General features: G+C 43.3%; 1 protein-coding gene across 3 annotated transcripts in view; it reads left to right on the top strand.

The window, feature by feature from the left end:
* Positions 1-14987, top strand: part of LOC129858422 (glutamate receptor 3-like) — a 197850-nt gene that overhangs the window by 169166 nt on the left and 13697 nt on the right. For 2 of the 3 annotated variants that reach the window (XM_055927629.1, XM_055927630.1), the window contains exon 11: positions 988-1235. In XM_055927629.1, the coding sequence (XP_055783604.1) occupies positions 988-1235 (248 nt within the window). Of the gene's footprint in view, positions 1-987; positions 1236-2077; positions 2193-14987 lie in introns of all 3 variants that reach the window. The other variant, XM_055927628.1, reaches the window with a different exon arrangement.

The raw sequence follows: 14987 nt of genomic DNA, 5'->3' as shown, positions 1-14987 counted from the left end.
TTTATGGGTAAGGTAAAGGCAGGGGTTAAGTTTAGGCTTAGGGATTAGGGGGTAGGGACATCCCATGCATCCCGGATAGCACGAACTCTTATATATTGAACCTGTATTGTACTTGTGAGAGAATCCACTCTACAGTACACACTACCACTTGGGAGCAGTCCTCTCTCCTCATTGGCCCAGACCAGGATTCAGAAGTCTGGAGTTTGAAACTGTGTTGCCAAAATGAACCCAGCGGCATTGAATAATTAAATTGTTGCTTATTATAGATAGCTAGAAGTCTTCTCTTCACTCCTACAGATTGTGTAGCAGGCATACTAAGCCTAACCCCAGGCACCGTACTGGGAAACCGGGAAACTCTCATCTATGTCCCCTTCTGATGTGTTCTCTCGCTCTCTCTCTCTCTCTCTCTCTCTCTCTCTCTCACTGTCTCTTTCTCCCTCTCCCTCCCTCTCTGTATCTGTCTCTCTCCCTCTCCCTCTCACTGTATCTCTCTCTCTCTCTCTCTCTCTCTCTCTCTCTCTCTCTCTCTCTCTCTCTCTCTCTCTCTCTCACTGTCTCTTTCTCACTGTCTCTTTTTCTCTCTCTCACTGTATATCTCTCTCTCTCTCTCTCTCTGTCTCTCTTTCTTTTTCTGTTCACTTAATGGTGTATATATTCGTATTTGGGTCATAATTATGTTATCAACGCTTGACTTGCTAGACTTCTGTAGGCCGTATGCCACCAAGTATGTGTAATGTTACTGTCTAATAATAACTCTGCATCTTTTGTTCCTCATGAGTATGCACAGGCCTAAAAGATCTCATGAACTTACCAGCAGACATACCGCTAAATCTTCCAAGATATCTATAAATACTTGAAGATGGCTTGAGGTATCCTGCATCCAATCTTTGAGGTACCGAAAAAGAACAAAATCCGTACAATGGACTTTGATGTCTAAACTAGTATTTCCCTTCTCCTCTTCCTCCCTCTCTCTCTCCGTCTAAACAGCGATCCAAAATAGCAGTCTATGAGAAAATGTGGTCATACATGAAATCGGCCGAACCGTCAGTGTTCGTCAAGACCACGCCAGACGGGGTGGCCCGGGTACGAAAGTCCAAGGGCAAGTTTGCTTTCCTCCTGGAGTCCACCATGAACGAGTACATAGAGCAGAGGAAACCCTGTGACACCATGAAAGTGGGCGGAAACCTCGACTCAAAAGGATACGGTGTGGCCACACCCAAAGGCTCAGCATTAAGGTGGGTGGGATAATATAACGATATTCTCCTTGTTGTTATAGTATTCCACCTACCCTGATGTCTTGTGTTTGGCCCTTCTTCTTCTTATCTTCTACCTTATTGTTTTGGAAAGGACCCAAAGAGGTAACGGTATCATATATTTTTTATTGTTCTTGGATACCGAGGTCGATGTATAATTGTGATTTATGGATGTTAATATTTGTATATGTGTTTTAATGTTGTTGTTCGTAAACCAAAGCGGAATCCATTCCAGGGTGTTAGAGTTTAAATCATTTCACGTATCTCTTACTCTGTTTTTTCTCTCTTTCTACCTTTCCTTCTGTCCTGTGTGATGTCCTTCTCAACGGTTGTGTTGTCACTTTTGAATTTTTACCAGCTCAGCCGTTTTTCCCATGTAGCCTTTAAAAAGCTGCACTGTCAATTTGTGATGAATGTTAATTGCACGGTGTTTGCTGCTGTTGTTTATCCTCTCAGCGATGACGACTAGTGTCCCCGTCCCGCACACTTCACTTTCTAAACTACCCCTCATGCCTCCTGTCCAATATGTACCACTATGTTTGCTCTTCATAGAAGCTATACTGATCTATCTAGCTCATATTCGTCAAACTATTTGTCATTTTCATAATAGATATAAGAGTTAATAATAACATTACCATTAACAATAATCACTATTAGTGGTAGTCTAACTACCGTTATCAACTATCATCGTTATTGTTATAACTATTACTACAACTATACGATACTGCTACTACACTATAGTACTACTATACTACTATTAACTATGCATTAGATTTCTCACGGACCTGTGCATTTTCTTACAAGTTATGTTTTATCGTTTCAAGAAATGCTGTTAACCTGGCAGTGTTAAAACTGAATGAGCAAGGCCTGTTGGACAAATTGAAAAACAAATGGTGGTACGACAAGGGAGAGTGCGGCAGCGGGGGAGGGGACTCCAAGGTCAGCCTCGATGTCACCAGATCGGGTACCACGGTGCAGAGTAATCGGCAAGGCTGTTAATAATAGTCAATAGGAATCATTGATTATTGATTAGATTTATATTATAGCGCTTTGATTTTCTAAACGCACTTTGTTAGCTACAGTACAACCCAACCCAAAACAAATGTTGAGTCCCAACCAGACTCAAAGGTAGCCTTTCTGTCATTTACCAGACTCTGACCAGTCTATGGAACAAAAGATCAAACTGAGAACCCTTACTTGGCTAATACACAGAGAGGAAGATGAGGTAGCATGAAGCGTAGTAAAGGAGATGTACTGGTAAGGCTAAGAGGTAGCATGAAGCGTAGTAAAGGAGATGTACTGGTAAGGCTAAGAGGTAGCATGAAGGGTAGTAAAGGAGATGTACTGGTAAGGCTAAGAGGTAGCATGAAGCGTAGTAAAGGAGATGTACTGGTAAGGCTAAGAGGTAGCATGAAGCGTAGTAAAGGAGATGTACTGGTAAGGCTAAGAGGTAGCATGAAGCGTAGTAAAGGAGATGTACTGGTAAGGCTAAGCTGAGTTGTTTGACAGACAGTTGTGTGAGGAAGGATACAGATCTGTGGACCAGTGTTTGGTTGTGTGTTTGACAAGGAGGAAGTCTAGTTATTTTCACTGCTTCTCGGTGATGGGAGGGATGCGAGAAGGATAGCGCTGTCCTGCAGTTGGAAAAGGAGGAGATGGATTTAACTCCGTCTTCAACATCTGCAGGGCAGCAGATGATATCTGTCAAGTATTATATGCCGTCTAGAGAAAGTAGAGCCAGTGTGAGGTCTATTTAGCTTTAACAGTATCTCTGTCAGATTGGATGGATCTCTGACTAAAATACACCTGTTGTAAGTTATATATTATATGATAAGTATGTATTTTTTAAGATACCTTTCATAAATAGTTTATCACAAACTATTTATGAAAACATGGCATCTAGATGCCAGAGACTGCCGCCTTCCTCTTGTGAAGGCCACGTCTGTATTTCATAACATTATTCTTGTCTGTCAGACACAACATGGCTTCACAGCTGCTCATGTCATACAGCTGCTTCTCTGGACATCCCATGCGACTGGCCTAGAGAAGCCATGCTAGGCTCTAGAGCCCGTTGGCTGAAACCCCCCAAAATGGCTGCTCAGCTGAGGCATCTCAGCTCAGGGAGGCGAGGCGAACAGCGGAGTCTTGAGGGGACTAAGCATTACGGGCAAACGTGAGAATTCTAATCTGAAAGACAAGGTCTGATCTCTTTGGGCTGTGGGTCATGTGGTACCACTACATTCAATTCAATTGAGATTTTATACACGGTGGAACTGCCCCTATAATTGGTTGCTTTTTCATAATGATTTTAGCAAAAAATCTATACAATTGTAGGTGGTGTCAAATGTTTGTAACCAATTTACCACTTGATTGCAACATGAACAACCAAGAGGCAGAATTGAGTCCAATAACCACTGTGATAATCAGGTTTCCTTTCTGCTTGCTATTCTACTCTCTTCACAAGACATGGCTGTATCCATCATGGGAATCAGTGATGCAATAAGAGTGTGTTTCACTTAGCCTTGTCAACTTGGTATCAAACATACTTAGACTGTGTTCCATGAAGCTTGCATCATGCTATTTTAAAGAGGGCATGGCCATTTGGTACAGTTTAGATCAATTGAATGACTAATGACTCAGTAGTCAGCTAAATGGTTTGATTGCAGATGATCTGTGGCAGATACTGTGGTTTACAGAAGGTGTCATGACTTTATAAGGTCATTTGACATGAATTCTCAGGAACTGCAATGTTATACTAATATGACATGTTGAAAATAGCATCATGGCTAACTTCTCTATAATATCTAGACCAAGTAATGTCCTACCAAAACACCTGACCTTTCTCTCTCCGCATTTCTGTTTTATCTCCATAATTTACACAAATACGTGTCCTATATTTTGATATACGGTTGCAAAATTTCACTAACTAAAAAAGTCCCATAAATAAAAATGTCTAGGTTTCCCAGAAATCACTGTTTGAGGATTCCTTCTGGCAGGGTTCCATTCCTTGCTTATTCTCCCCCTTATTCAGGGAATCCTCTCATAGGGGTTTCTGGGAAACCTAGGAATTATGGGAAATTCACAGGAATTTTGCAGCTCTGTTTTCAACCATGCATTTCTGCTAATAATCTGTGCTGTATAGTCAGTATGCTGAGTGATGTTGAGGCCTGCTCACGGCTGTGGCGGCTGCCTTAGAAGAGCAGTATCGTTGCTTCTCTGACATGTTTCCTTCTGCCTTTTATCTGGACCTGCTCAGGTATGTATGGTTTTCCATCCTTTCAGGGTCATGGATAAATGTATTGATCCAAATGTGAGTTTACCATACATTCATACATGAATTAGCATTTTGATCTATACTGCTCTTAACCGTTCACAGTGCACACCTCAAGGTCTGGTATTTATCTCTGATGAGCAACGACATCGTCGGTGAAAGACGGACAGTGTGTGAACTTTGGTGATCATCTGTTGTGTTCAGAGGTTATTTCTCCAGTATCTCTCAATAAGTCTGACGTCTCGGCTCTACGGGAAACTGTGGGAAAAGCCAGCTTACCTGGACTGATCCTTCATGAGCATCCTGATCCCCACACACACACACACCCTTTCTCTGATAATATATGGTGACCTAAATATATTACCCATTCATCATTTTTTTTTTGGCTTAATTTCTTTCTATAAGGGCTGAAGAATAGATCACATCCAGTCTGTTTCTATAGGGACTATAGAGTAGGGCACCACCAGTCTGTTTCTATAGGGACTATAGAGTAGAGCACAGCCAGTCTGTTTCTATAGGGACTATAGAGTAGAGCACCACCAGTCTGTTTCTATAGGGACTATAGAGTAGGGCACCACCAGTCTGTTTCTATAGGCGCTATAGAGTAGGGCACCACCAGTCTGTTTCTATAGGGACTATAGAGTAGAGCACAACCAGTCTGTTTCTATAGGGACTATAGAGTAGGGCACCACCAGTCTGTTTCTATAGGGACTATAGAGTAGAGCACCACCAGTCTGTTTCTATAGGGGATGAAGAGTAGAGCACCACCAGTCTGTTTCTATAGGGACTATAGAGTAGGGCACCACCAGTCTGTTTCTATAGGGACTATAGAGTAGAGCACAACCAGTCTGTTTCTATAGGGACTATAGAGTAGAGCACCACCAGTCTGTTTCTATAAGGACTATAGAGTAGGGCACCACCAGTCTGTTTCTATAGGCGCTATAGAGTAGGGCACCACCAGTCTGTTTCTATAGGGACTATAGAGTAGAGCACAACCAGTCTGTTTCTATAGGGACTATAGAGTAGAGCACCACCAGTCTGTTTCTATAGGGACTATAGAGTAGGGCACCACCAGTCTGTTTCTATAGGCGCTATAGAGTAGGGCACCACCAGTCTGTTTCTATAGGGACTATAGAGTAGAGCACAACCAGTCTGTTTCTATAGGGACTATAGAGTAGGGCACCACCAGTCTGTTTCTATAGGGACTATAGAGTAGAGCACCACCAGTCTGTTTCTATAGGGACTATAGAGTAGAGCACCACCAGTCTGTTTATATAGGGACTATATAGAGCACCACCAGTCTGTTTCTATTGGGACTATAGAGTAGAGCACCACCAGTCTGTTTCTATAGGGACTATAGAGTAGAGCACCATCAGTCTGTTTCTATAGGAACTATAGAGTAGAGCACAACCAGTCTGTTTCTATAGGGACTATAGAGTAGGGCACCACCAGTCTGTTTCTATAGGGACTATAGAGTAGAGCACAACCAGTCTGTTTCTATAGGGACTATAGAGTAGAGCACCACCAGTCTGTTTCTATAGGGACTATAGAGTAGGGCACCACCAGTCTGTTTCTATAGGCGCTATAGAGTAGGGCACCACCAGTCTGTTTCTATAGGGACTATAGAGTAGAGCACAACCAGTCTGTTTCTATAGGGACTATAGAGTAGGGCACCACCAGTCTGTTTCTATAGGGACTATAGAGTAGAGCACCACCAGTCTGTTTCTATAGGGACTATAGAGTAGAGCACCACCAGTCTGTTTATATAGGGACTATATAGAGCACCACCAGTCTGTTTCTATTGGGACTATAGAGTAGAGCACCACCAGTCTGTTTCTATAGGGACTATAGAGTAGAGCACCATCAGTCTGTTTCTATAGGAACTATAGAGTAGAGCACAACCAGTCTGTTTCTATAGGGACTATAGAGTAGAGCACCATCAGTCTGTTTCTATAGGGACTATAGAGTAGAGTACCACCAGTCTGTTTTCTATAGTGGCTATAGAGTAGAGCACAACCAGTCTGTTTCTATAGGGACTATAGAGTAGGGCACCACCAGTCTGTTTCTATAGGGACTATAGAGTAGAGCACCACCAGTCTGTTTCTATAGGGACTATAGAGTAGAGCACCACCAGTCTGTTTCTATAGGGACTATAGAGTAGAGCACCACCAGTCTGTTTATATAGGGACTATATAGAGCACCACCAGTCTGTTTCTATTGGGACTATAGAGTAGAGCACCACCAGTCTGTTTCTATAGGGACTATAGAGTAGAGCACCATCAGTCTGTTTCTATAGGAACTATAGAGTAGAGCACAACCAGTCTGTTTCTATAGGGACTATAGAGTAGAGCACCATCAGTCTGTTTCTATAGGGACTATAGAGTAGAGTACCACCAGTCTGTTTTCTATAGGGACTATATAGAGCACCACCAGTCTGTTTCTATAGGGACTATAGAGTAGAGCACCACCAGTCTGTTTCTATAGGGACTATATAGTAGAGCACCACCAGTCTGTTTCTATAGGGACTATAGAGTAGAGCACCACCAGTCTGTTTCTATAGGGACTATATAGTAGAGCACCACCAGTCTGTTTCTATAGGGACTATATAGTAGAGCACCACCAGTCTGTTTCTATAGGGACTATAGAGTAGAGCACCACCAGTCTGTTTCTATAGGGACTATATAGAGCACTACCTGTCTGTTTCTATAGGGACTATAGAGTAGAGCACTACCAGTCTGTTTCTATAGGGACTATATAGAGCACTACCAGTCTGTTTCTTTAGGGGATGTAGAGTAGGGCACCACCAGTCTGTTTCTATAGGGGCTATAGAGTAGAGCACCACCAGTCTGTTTCTATATGGGCTGAAGAGTAGAGCTCCACCAGTCTGTTTCTATAGGGGCTATAGAGTAGAGCACCACCAGTCTGTTTCTATAGGGGATGTAGAGTAGAGCACCACCAGTCTGTTTCTATAGGGGATGTAGAGTAGAGCACTACCAGTCTGTTTCTATAGGGACTATAGAGTAGAGCACCACCAGTCTGTTTCTATAGGGGATGTAGAGTAGAGCACCACCAGTCTGTTTCTGTATGGGCTATAGAGTAGAGCACCACCAGTCTGTTTCTATAGGGGCTACAGAGTAGAGCACCACCAGTCTGTTTCTATAGGGGATGTAGAGTAGAGCACTACCAGTCTGTTTCTATAGGGGCTATAGAGAAGAGCACCACCAGCCTGTTTCTATAGGGACTATAGAGTAGAGCACCAGGAGTCTGTTTCTATAGGGACTATATAGAGCACCACCAGTCTGTTTCTATAGGGGATGTAGAGTAGAGCACCACCAGTCTGTTTCTATAGGGACTATAGAGTAGAGCACCACCAGTCTGTTTCTATAGGGACTATAGAGTAGAGCACCACCAGCCTGTTTCTATAGGGACTATAGAGTAGAGCACCAGGAGTCTGTTTCTATAGGGACTATAGAGTAGAGCACCACCAGTCTGTTTATATAGGGGCTATAGAGTAGAGCACAACCAGTCTGTTTCTATAGGGACTATAGAGTAGGGCACCACCAGTCTGTTTCTATAGGGACTATAGAGTAGAGCACCACCAGTCTGTTTCTATAGGGACTATAGAGTAGAGCACCACCAGTCTGTTTATATAGGGACTATATAGAGCACCACCAGTCTGTTTCTATTGGGACTATAGAGTAGAGCACCACCAGTCTGTTTCTATAGGGACTATAGAGTAGAGCACCATCAGTCTGTTTCTATAGGGACTATAGAGTAGAGCACAACCAGTCTGTTTCTATAGGGACTATAGAGTAGAGCACCATCAGTCTGTTTCTATAGGGACTATAGAGTAGAGTACCACCAGTCTGTTTCTATAGGCGCTATAGAGTAGGGCACCACCAGTCTGTTTCTATAGGGACTATAGAGTAGAGCACAACCAGTCTGTTTCTATAGGGACTATAGAGTAGGGCACCACCAGTCTGTTTCTATAGGGACTATATAGAGCACTACCAGTCTGTTTCTATAGTGGCTATAGAGTAGAGCACCACCAGTCTGTTTCTATAGGGACTATAGAGTAGGGCACCACCAGTCTGTTTCTATAGGGACTATATAGAGCACTACCAGTCTGTTTCTATAGGGACTATAGAGTAGGGCACCACCAGTCTGTTTCTATAGGGACTATAGAGTAGAGCACCACCAGTCTGTTTCTATAGGGACTATAGAGTAGAGCACCACCAGTCTGTTTCTATAGGGACTATAGAGTAGAGCACCACCAGTCTGTTTATATAGGGACTATATAGAGCACCACCAGTCTGTTTCTATTGGGACTATAGAGTAGAGCACCACCAGTCTGTTTCTATAGGGACTATAGAGTAGAGCACCATCAGTCTGTTTCTATAGGAACTATAGAGTAGAGCACAACCAGTCTGTTTCTATAGGGACTATAGAGTAGAGCACCATCAGTCTGTTTCTATAGGGACTATAGAGTAGAGCACCACCAGTCTGTTTCTATAGGGACTATAGAGTAGAGCACCACCAGTCTGTTTATATAGGGACTATATAGAGCACCACCAGTCTGTTTCTATTGGGACTATAGAGTAGAGCACCACCAGTCTGTTTCTATAGGGACTATAGAGTAGAGCACCACCAGTCTGTTTCTATAGGGACTATATAGTAGAGCACCACCAGTCTGTTTCTATAGGGACTATAGAGTAGAGCACCACCAGTCTGTTTCTATAGGGACTATATAGTAGAGCACCACCAGTCTGTTTCTATAGGGACTATATAGTAGAGCACCACCAGTCTGTTTCTATAGGGACTATAGAGTAGAGCACCACCAGTCTGTTTCTATAGGGACTATATAGAGCACTACCTGTCTGTTTCTATAGGGACTATAGAGTAGAGCACTACCAGTCTGTTTCTATAGGGACTATATAGAGCACTACCAGTCTGTTTCTTTAGGGGATGTAGAGTAGGGCACCACCAGTCTGTTTCTATAGGGGCTATAGAGTAGAGCACCACCAGTCTGTTTCTATATGGGCTGAAGAGTAGAGCTCCACCAGTCTGTTTCTATAGGGGCTATAGAGTAGAGCACCACCAGTCTGTTTCTATAGGGGATGTAGAGTAGAGCACCACCAGTCTGTTTCTATAGGGGATGTAGAGTAGAGCACTACCAGTCTGTTTCTATAGGGACTATAGAGTAGAGCACCACCAGTCTGTTTCTATAGGGGATGTAGAGTAGAGCACCACCAGTCTGTTTCTGTATGGGCTATAGAGTAGAGCACCACCAGTCTGTTTCTATAGGGGCTATAGAGTAGAGCACCACCAGTCTGTTTCTATAGGGGATGTAGAGTAGAGCACTACCAGTCTGTTTCTATAGGGGCTATAGAGAAGAGCACCACCAGCCTGTTTCTATAGGGACTATAGAGTAGAGCACCAGGAGTCTGTTTCTATAGGGACTATATAGAGCACCACCAGTCTGTTTCTATAGGGGATGTAGAGTAGAGCACCACCAGTCTGTTTCTATAGGGACTATAGAGTAGAGCACCACCAGTCTGTTTCTATAGGGACTATAGAGTAGAGCACCACCAGCCTGTTTCTATAGGGACTATAGAGTAGAGCACCAGGAGTCTGTTTCTATAGGGACTATAGAGTAGAGCACCAGGAGTCTGTTTCTATAGGGACTATAGAGTAGAGCACCACCAGTCTGTTTCTATAGGGGCTATAGAGTAGAGTACCACCAGTCTGTTTCTATAGGGACTATATAGAGCACTACCAGTTTTATTCTATAGGGGCTATAGAGTAGATTACCACCAGTCTGTTTCTATAAGGACTATATTGAGCAATACCTTTCTGTTTCTATAGGGACTATATAGAGCACTACCAGTCTGTTTCTATAGCGACTATATAGAGCACTACCAGTCTGTTTCTATAGTGACTATATAGAGCACTACCAGTCTGTTGCTATAGGACTATATAGAGCACTACCTGTCTGTTTCTATAGGGACTATAGAGTAGAGCACCACCAGTCTGTTTCTATAGCGACAATAGAGTAGAGCACCACCAGTCTGTTTCTATAGGGACTATAGAGTAGAGCACCACCAGTCTGTTTCTATAGGGGCTATAGAGTAGAGCACTACCAGTCTGTTTCTATAGGGACTATAGTGTAGAGCACCACCAGTCTGTTTCTATAGGGGCTATATAGAGCACTACCTGTCTGTTTATATAGGAACTATAGAGTAGAGCACCACCAGTCTGTTTCTATAGGGGCTATAGAGTAGAGCACCACCAGTCGGTTTCTATAGGGGTTATAGAGTAGAGCACCACCAGTCTGTTTCTATAGGGACTATATAGAGCACCACCAGTCTGTTTCTATAGGGACTATAGAGTAGAGCACCACCAGTCTGTTTCTATAGGGACTATATAGAGCACCACCAGTCTGTTTCTATAGGGACTATATAGAGCACCACCAGTCTGTTTCTATAGGGACTATATTTAGCACCACCAGTCTGTTTCTATAGGGACTATAGAGTAGAGCACCACCAGTCTGTTTCTATAGGGACTATTTAGAGCACCACCAGTCTGTTTCTATAGGGACTATATTTAGCACCACCAGTCTGTTTCTAAAGGGACTATATTGAGCACTACCTGTCTGTTTCTATAGGGACTATAGAGTAGAGCACCACCAGCCTGTTTCTATAGGGACTATATTGAGCACTACCTGTCTGTTTCTATAGGGACTATAGAGTAGAGCACCACCAGTCTGTTTCTATAGGGACTATAGAGTAGAGCACTACCAGTCTGTTTCTATAGGGACTATAGAGTAGAGCACTACAAGTCTGTTTCTATAGGGGATGTAGAGTAGAGCACCACCAGTCTATTTCTATAGGGGCTATAGAGTAGAGCACCACCAGTCTGTTTCTATAGGGACTATAGAGTAGAGCACCACCAGTCTGTTTCTATAGGGACTATAGACTAGAGCACCACCAGTCTGTTTCTATAGGGGCTATAGAGTAGAGCACTACCAGTCTGTTTCTATAGGGACTATAGAGTAGAGCACCACCAGTCTGTTTCCATAGGGGCTATAGAGTAGAGCACTAACAGTCTGTTTCTATAGGGACTATAGTGTAGAGCACCACCAGTCTGTTTCTATAGGGGCTATAGAGTAGAGCACCACCAGTCTGTTTCTATAGGGACTATATAGAGCACTACCTGTCTGTTCCTATAGGGACTATAGAGTAGAGCACCACCAGTCTGTTTCTATAGGGGCTATAGAGTAGAGCACCACCAGTCTGTTTCTATAGGGACTATAGAGTAGAGCACCCCCAGTCTGTTTCTATAGGGGCTATAGAGTAGAGCACCACCAGTCTGTTTCTATAGGGACTATATAGAGCACTACCAGTCTGTTTCTATAGTGGCTATAGAGTAGAATACCACCAATCTGTTTCTATAGGGGCTATAGAGTAGAACACCACCAGTATGTATCTATAGGGACTATATAGAGCACCACCAGTCTGTTTCTATAGGGACTATAGAGTAGAGCACCACCAGTCTGTTTCTTAGGGTCTATAGAGTAGAGCACCACCAGTCTGTTTCTATAGGGACTATATAGAGCACCACCAGTCTGTTTCTATAGGGACTATAGAGTATAGCACCACCATTCTGTTTCTATAGGGACTATAGAGTAGAGCACCACCAGTCTGTTTCTATAGGGGATGTAGAGTAGAGCACCACCAGTCTGTTTCTATAGGGACTATAGAGTAGAGCACCACCAGTCTGTTTCTATAGGGACTATATAGAGCACTACCTGTCTGTTTCTATAGGGACTATAGAGTAGAGCACCACCAGTCTGTTTCTATAGGGACTATAGAGTAGAGCACCACCAGTCTGTTTCTATAGGGGATGTAGAGTAGAGCACCACCAGTCTGTTTCTATAGGGGCTATAGAGTAGAGCACTACCAGTCTGTTTATATAGGGACTATAGAGTAGAGCACCACCAGTCTGTTTCTATAGGGGCTATAGAGTAGAGCACCACCAGTCTGTTTCTATAGGGGCTATAGAGTAGAGCACTACCAGTCTGTTTCTATAGGGACTATAGAGGAGAGCACCACCAGTCTGTTTCTATAGGGGCTATAGAGTAGAGCACCACCAGTCTGTTTATATATGGACTATAGAGTAGAGCACCACCAGTCTGTTTCTATAGGGACTATAGAGTAGAGCACCACCAGTCTGTTTCTATAGGGACTATAGAGTAGAGCACCACCAGTCTGTTTCTATAGGGACTATAGAGTAGAGCACCACCAGTCTGTTTCTATAGGGGCTATAGAGTAGAGCACCACCAGTCTGTTTCTATAGGGGCTATAGAGTAGAGCACTACCAGTCTGTTTATATAGGGACTATAGAGTAGAACACCACCAGTCTGTTTCTATAGGGACTATAGAGTAGAGCACCACCAGTCTGTTTCTATAGGGACTATATAGAGCACCACCAGTCTGTTTCTATAGGGACTATAGAGTAGAGCACCACCAGTCTGTTTCTATAGGGACTATATAGAGCACCACCAGTCTGTTTCTATAGGGACTATATTTAGCACCACCAGTCTGTTTCTAAAGGGACTATATTGAGCACTACCTGTCTGTTTCTATAGGGACTATAGAGTAGAGCACCACCAGTCTGTTTCTATAGGGACTATATTGAGCACTACCTGTCTGTTTCTATAGGGACTATAGAGTAGAGCACCACCAGTCTGTTTCTATAGGGACTATAGAGTAGAGCACTACCAGTCTGTTTCTATAGGGACTATAGAGTAGAGCACTACAAGTCTGTTTCTATAGGGGATGTAGAGTAGAGCACCACCAGTCGGTTTCTATAGGGGTTATAGAGTAGAGCACCACCAGTCTGTTTCTATAGGGACTATATAGAGCACCACCAGTCTGTTTCTATAGGGACTATATTTAGCACCACCAGTCTGTTTCTATAGGGACTATAGAGTAGAGCACCACCAGTCTGTTTCTATAGGGACTATTTAGAGCACCACCAGTCTGTTTCTATAGGGACTATATTTAGCACCACCAGTCTGTTTCTAAAGGGACTATATTGAGCACTACCTGTCTGTTTCTATAGGGACTATAGAGTAGAGCACCACCAGTCTGTTTCTATAGGGACTATATTGAGCACTACCTGTCTGTTTCTATAGGGACTATAGAGTAGAGCACCACCAGTCTGTTTCTATAGGGACTATAGAGTAGAGCACTACCAGTCTGTTTCTATAGGGACTATAGAGTAGAGCACTACAAGTCTGTTTCTATAGGGGATGTAGAGTAGAGCACCACCAGTCTATTTCTATAGGGGCTATAGAGTAGAGCACCACCAGTCTGTTTCTATAGGGACTATAGAGTAGAGCACCACCAGTCTGTTTCTATAGGGACTATAGACTAGAGCACCACCAGTCTGTTTCTATAGGGGCTATAGAGTAGAGCACTACCAGTCTGTTTCTATAGGGACTATAGAGTAGAGCACCACCAGTCTGTTTCCATAGGGGCTATAGAGTAGAGCACTAACAGTCTGTTTCTATAGGGACTATAGTGTAGAGCACCACCAGTCTGTTTCTATAGGGACTATAGAGTAGAGCACCACCAGTCTGTTTCTATAGGGGCTATAGAGTAGAGCACCACCAGTCTGTTTCTATAGGGACTATATAGAGCACTACCTGTCTGTTCCTATAGGGACTATAGAGTAGAGCACCACCAGTCTGTTTCTATAGGGGCTATAGAGTAGAGCACCACCAGTCTGTTTCTATAGGGACTATAGAGTAGAGCACCCCCAGTCTGTTTCTATAGGGGCTATAGAGTAGAGCACCACCAGTCTGTTTCTATAGGGACTATATAGAGCACTACCAGTCTGTTTCTATAGTGGCTATAGAGTAGAATACCACCAATCTGTTTCTATAGGGGCTATAGAGTAGAACACCACCAGTATGTATCTATAGGGACTATATAGAGCACCACCAGTCTGTTTCTATAGGGACTATAGAGTAGAGCACCACCAGTCTGTTTCTTAGGGTCTATAGAGTAGAGCACCACCAGTCTGTTTCTATAGGGACTATATAGAGCACCACCAGTCTGTTTCTATAGGGACTATAGAGTATAGCACCACCATTCTGTTTCTATAGGGACTATAGAGTAGAGCACCACCAGTCTGTTTCTATAGGGGATGTAGAGTAGAGCACCACCAGTCTGTTTCTATAGGGACTATAGAGTAGAGCACCACCAGTCTGTTTCTATAGGGACTATATAGAGCACTACCTGTCTGTTTCTATAGGGACTATAGAGTAGAGCACCACCAGTCTGTTTCTATAGGGACTATAGAGTAGAGCACCACCAGTCTGTTTCTATAGAGGATGTAGAGTAGAGCACCACCAGTCTGTTTCTATAGGGGCTATAGAGTAGAGCACTACCAGTCTG

Source organism: Salvelinus fontinalis, chromosome 6, assembly GCF_029448725.1.
Source record: "Salvelinus fontinalis isolate EN_2023a chromosome 6, ASM2944872v1, whole genome shotgun sequence".
NCBI classification, from domain to species: domain Eukaryota; kingdom Metazoa; phylum Chordata; class Actinopteri; order Salmoniformes; family Salmonidae; genus Salvelinus; species Salvelinus fontinalis.
This window is presented reverse-complemented; position numbering and strand designations above follow the sequence as displayed.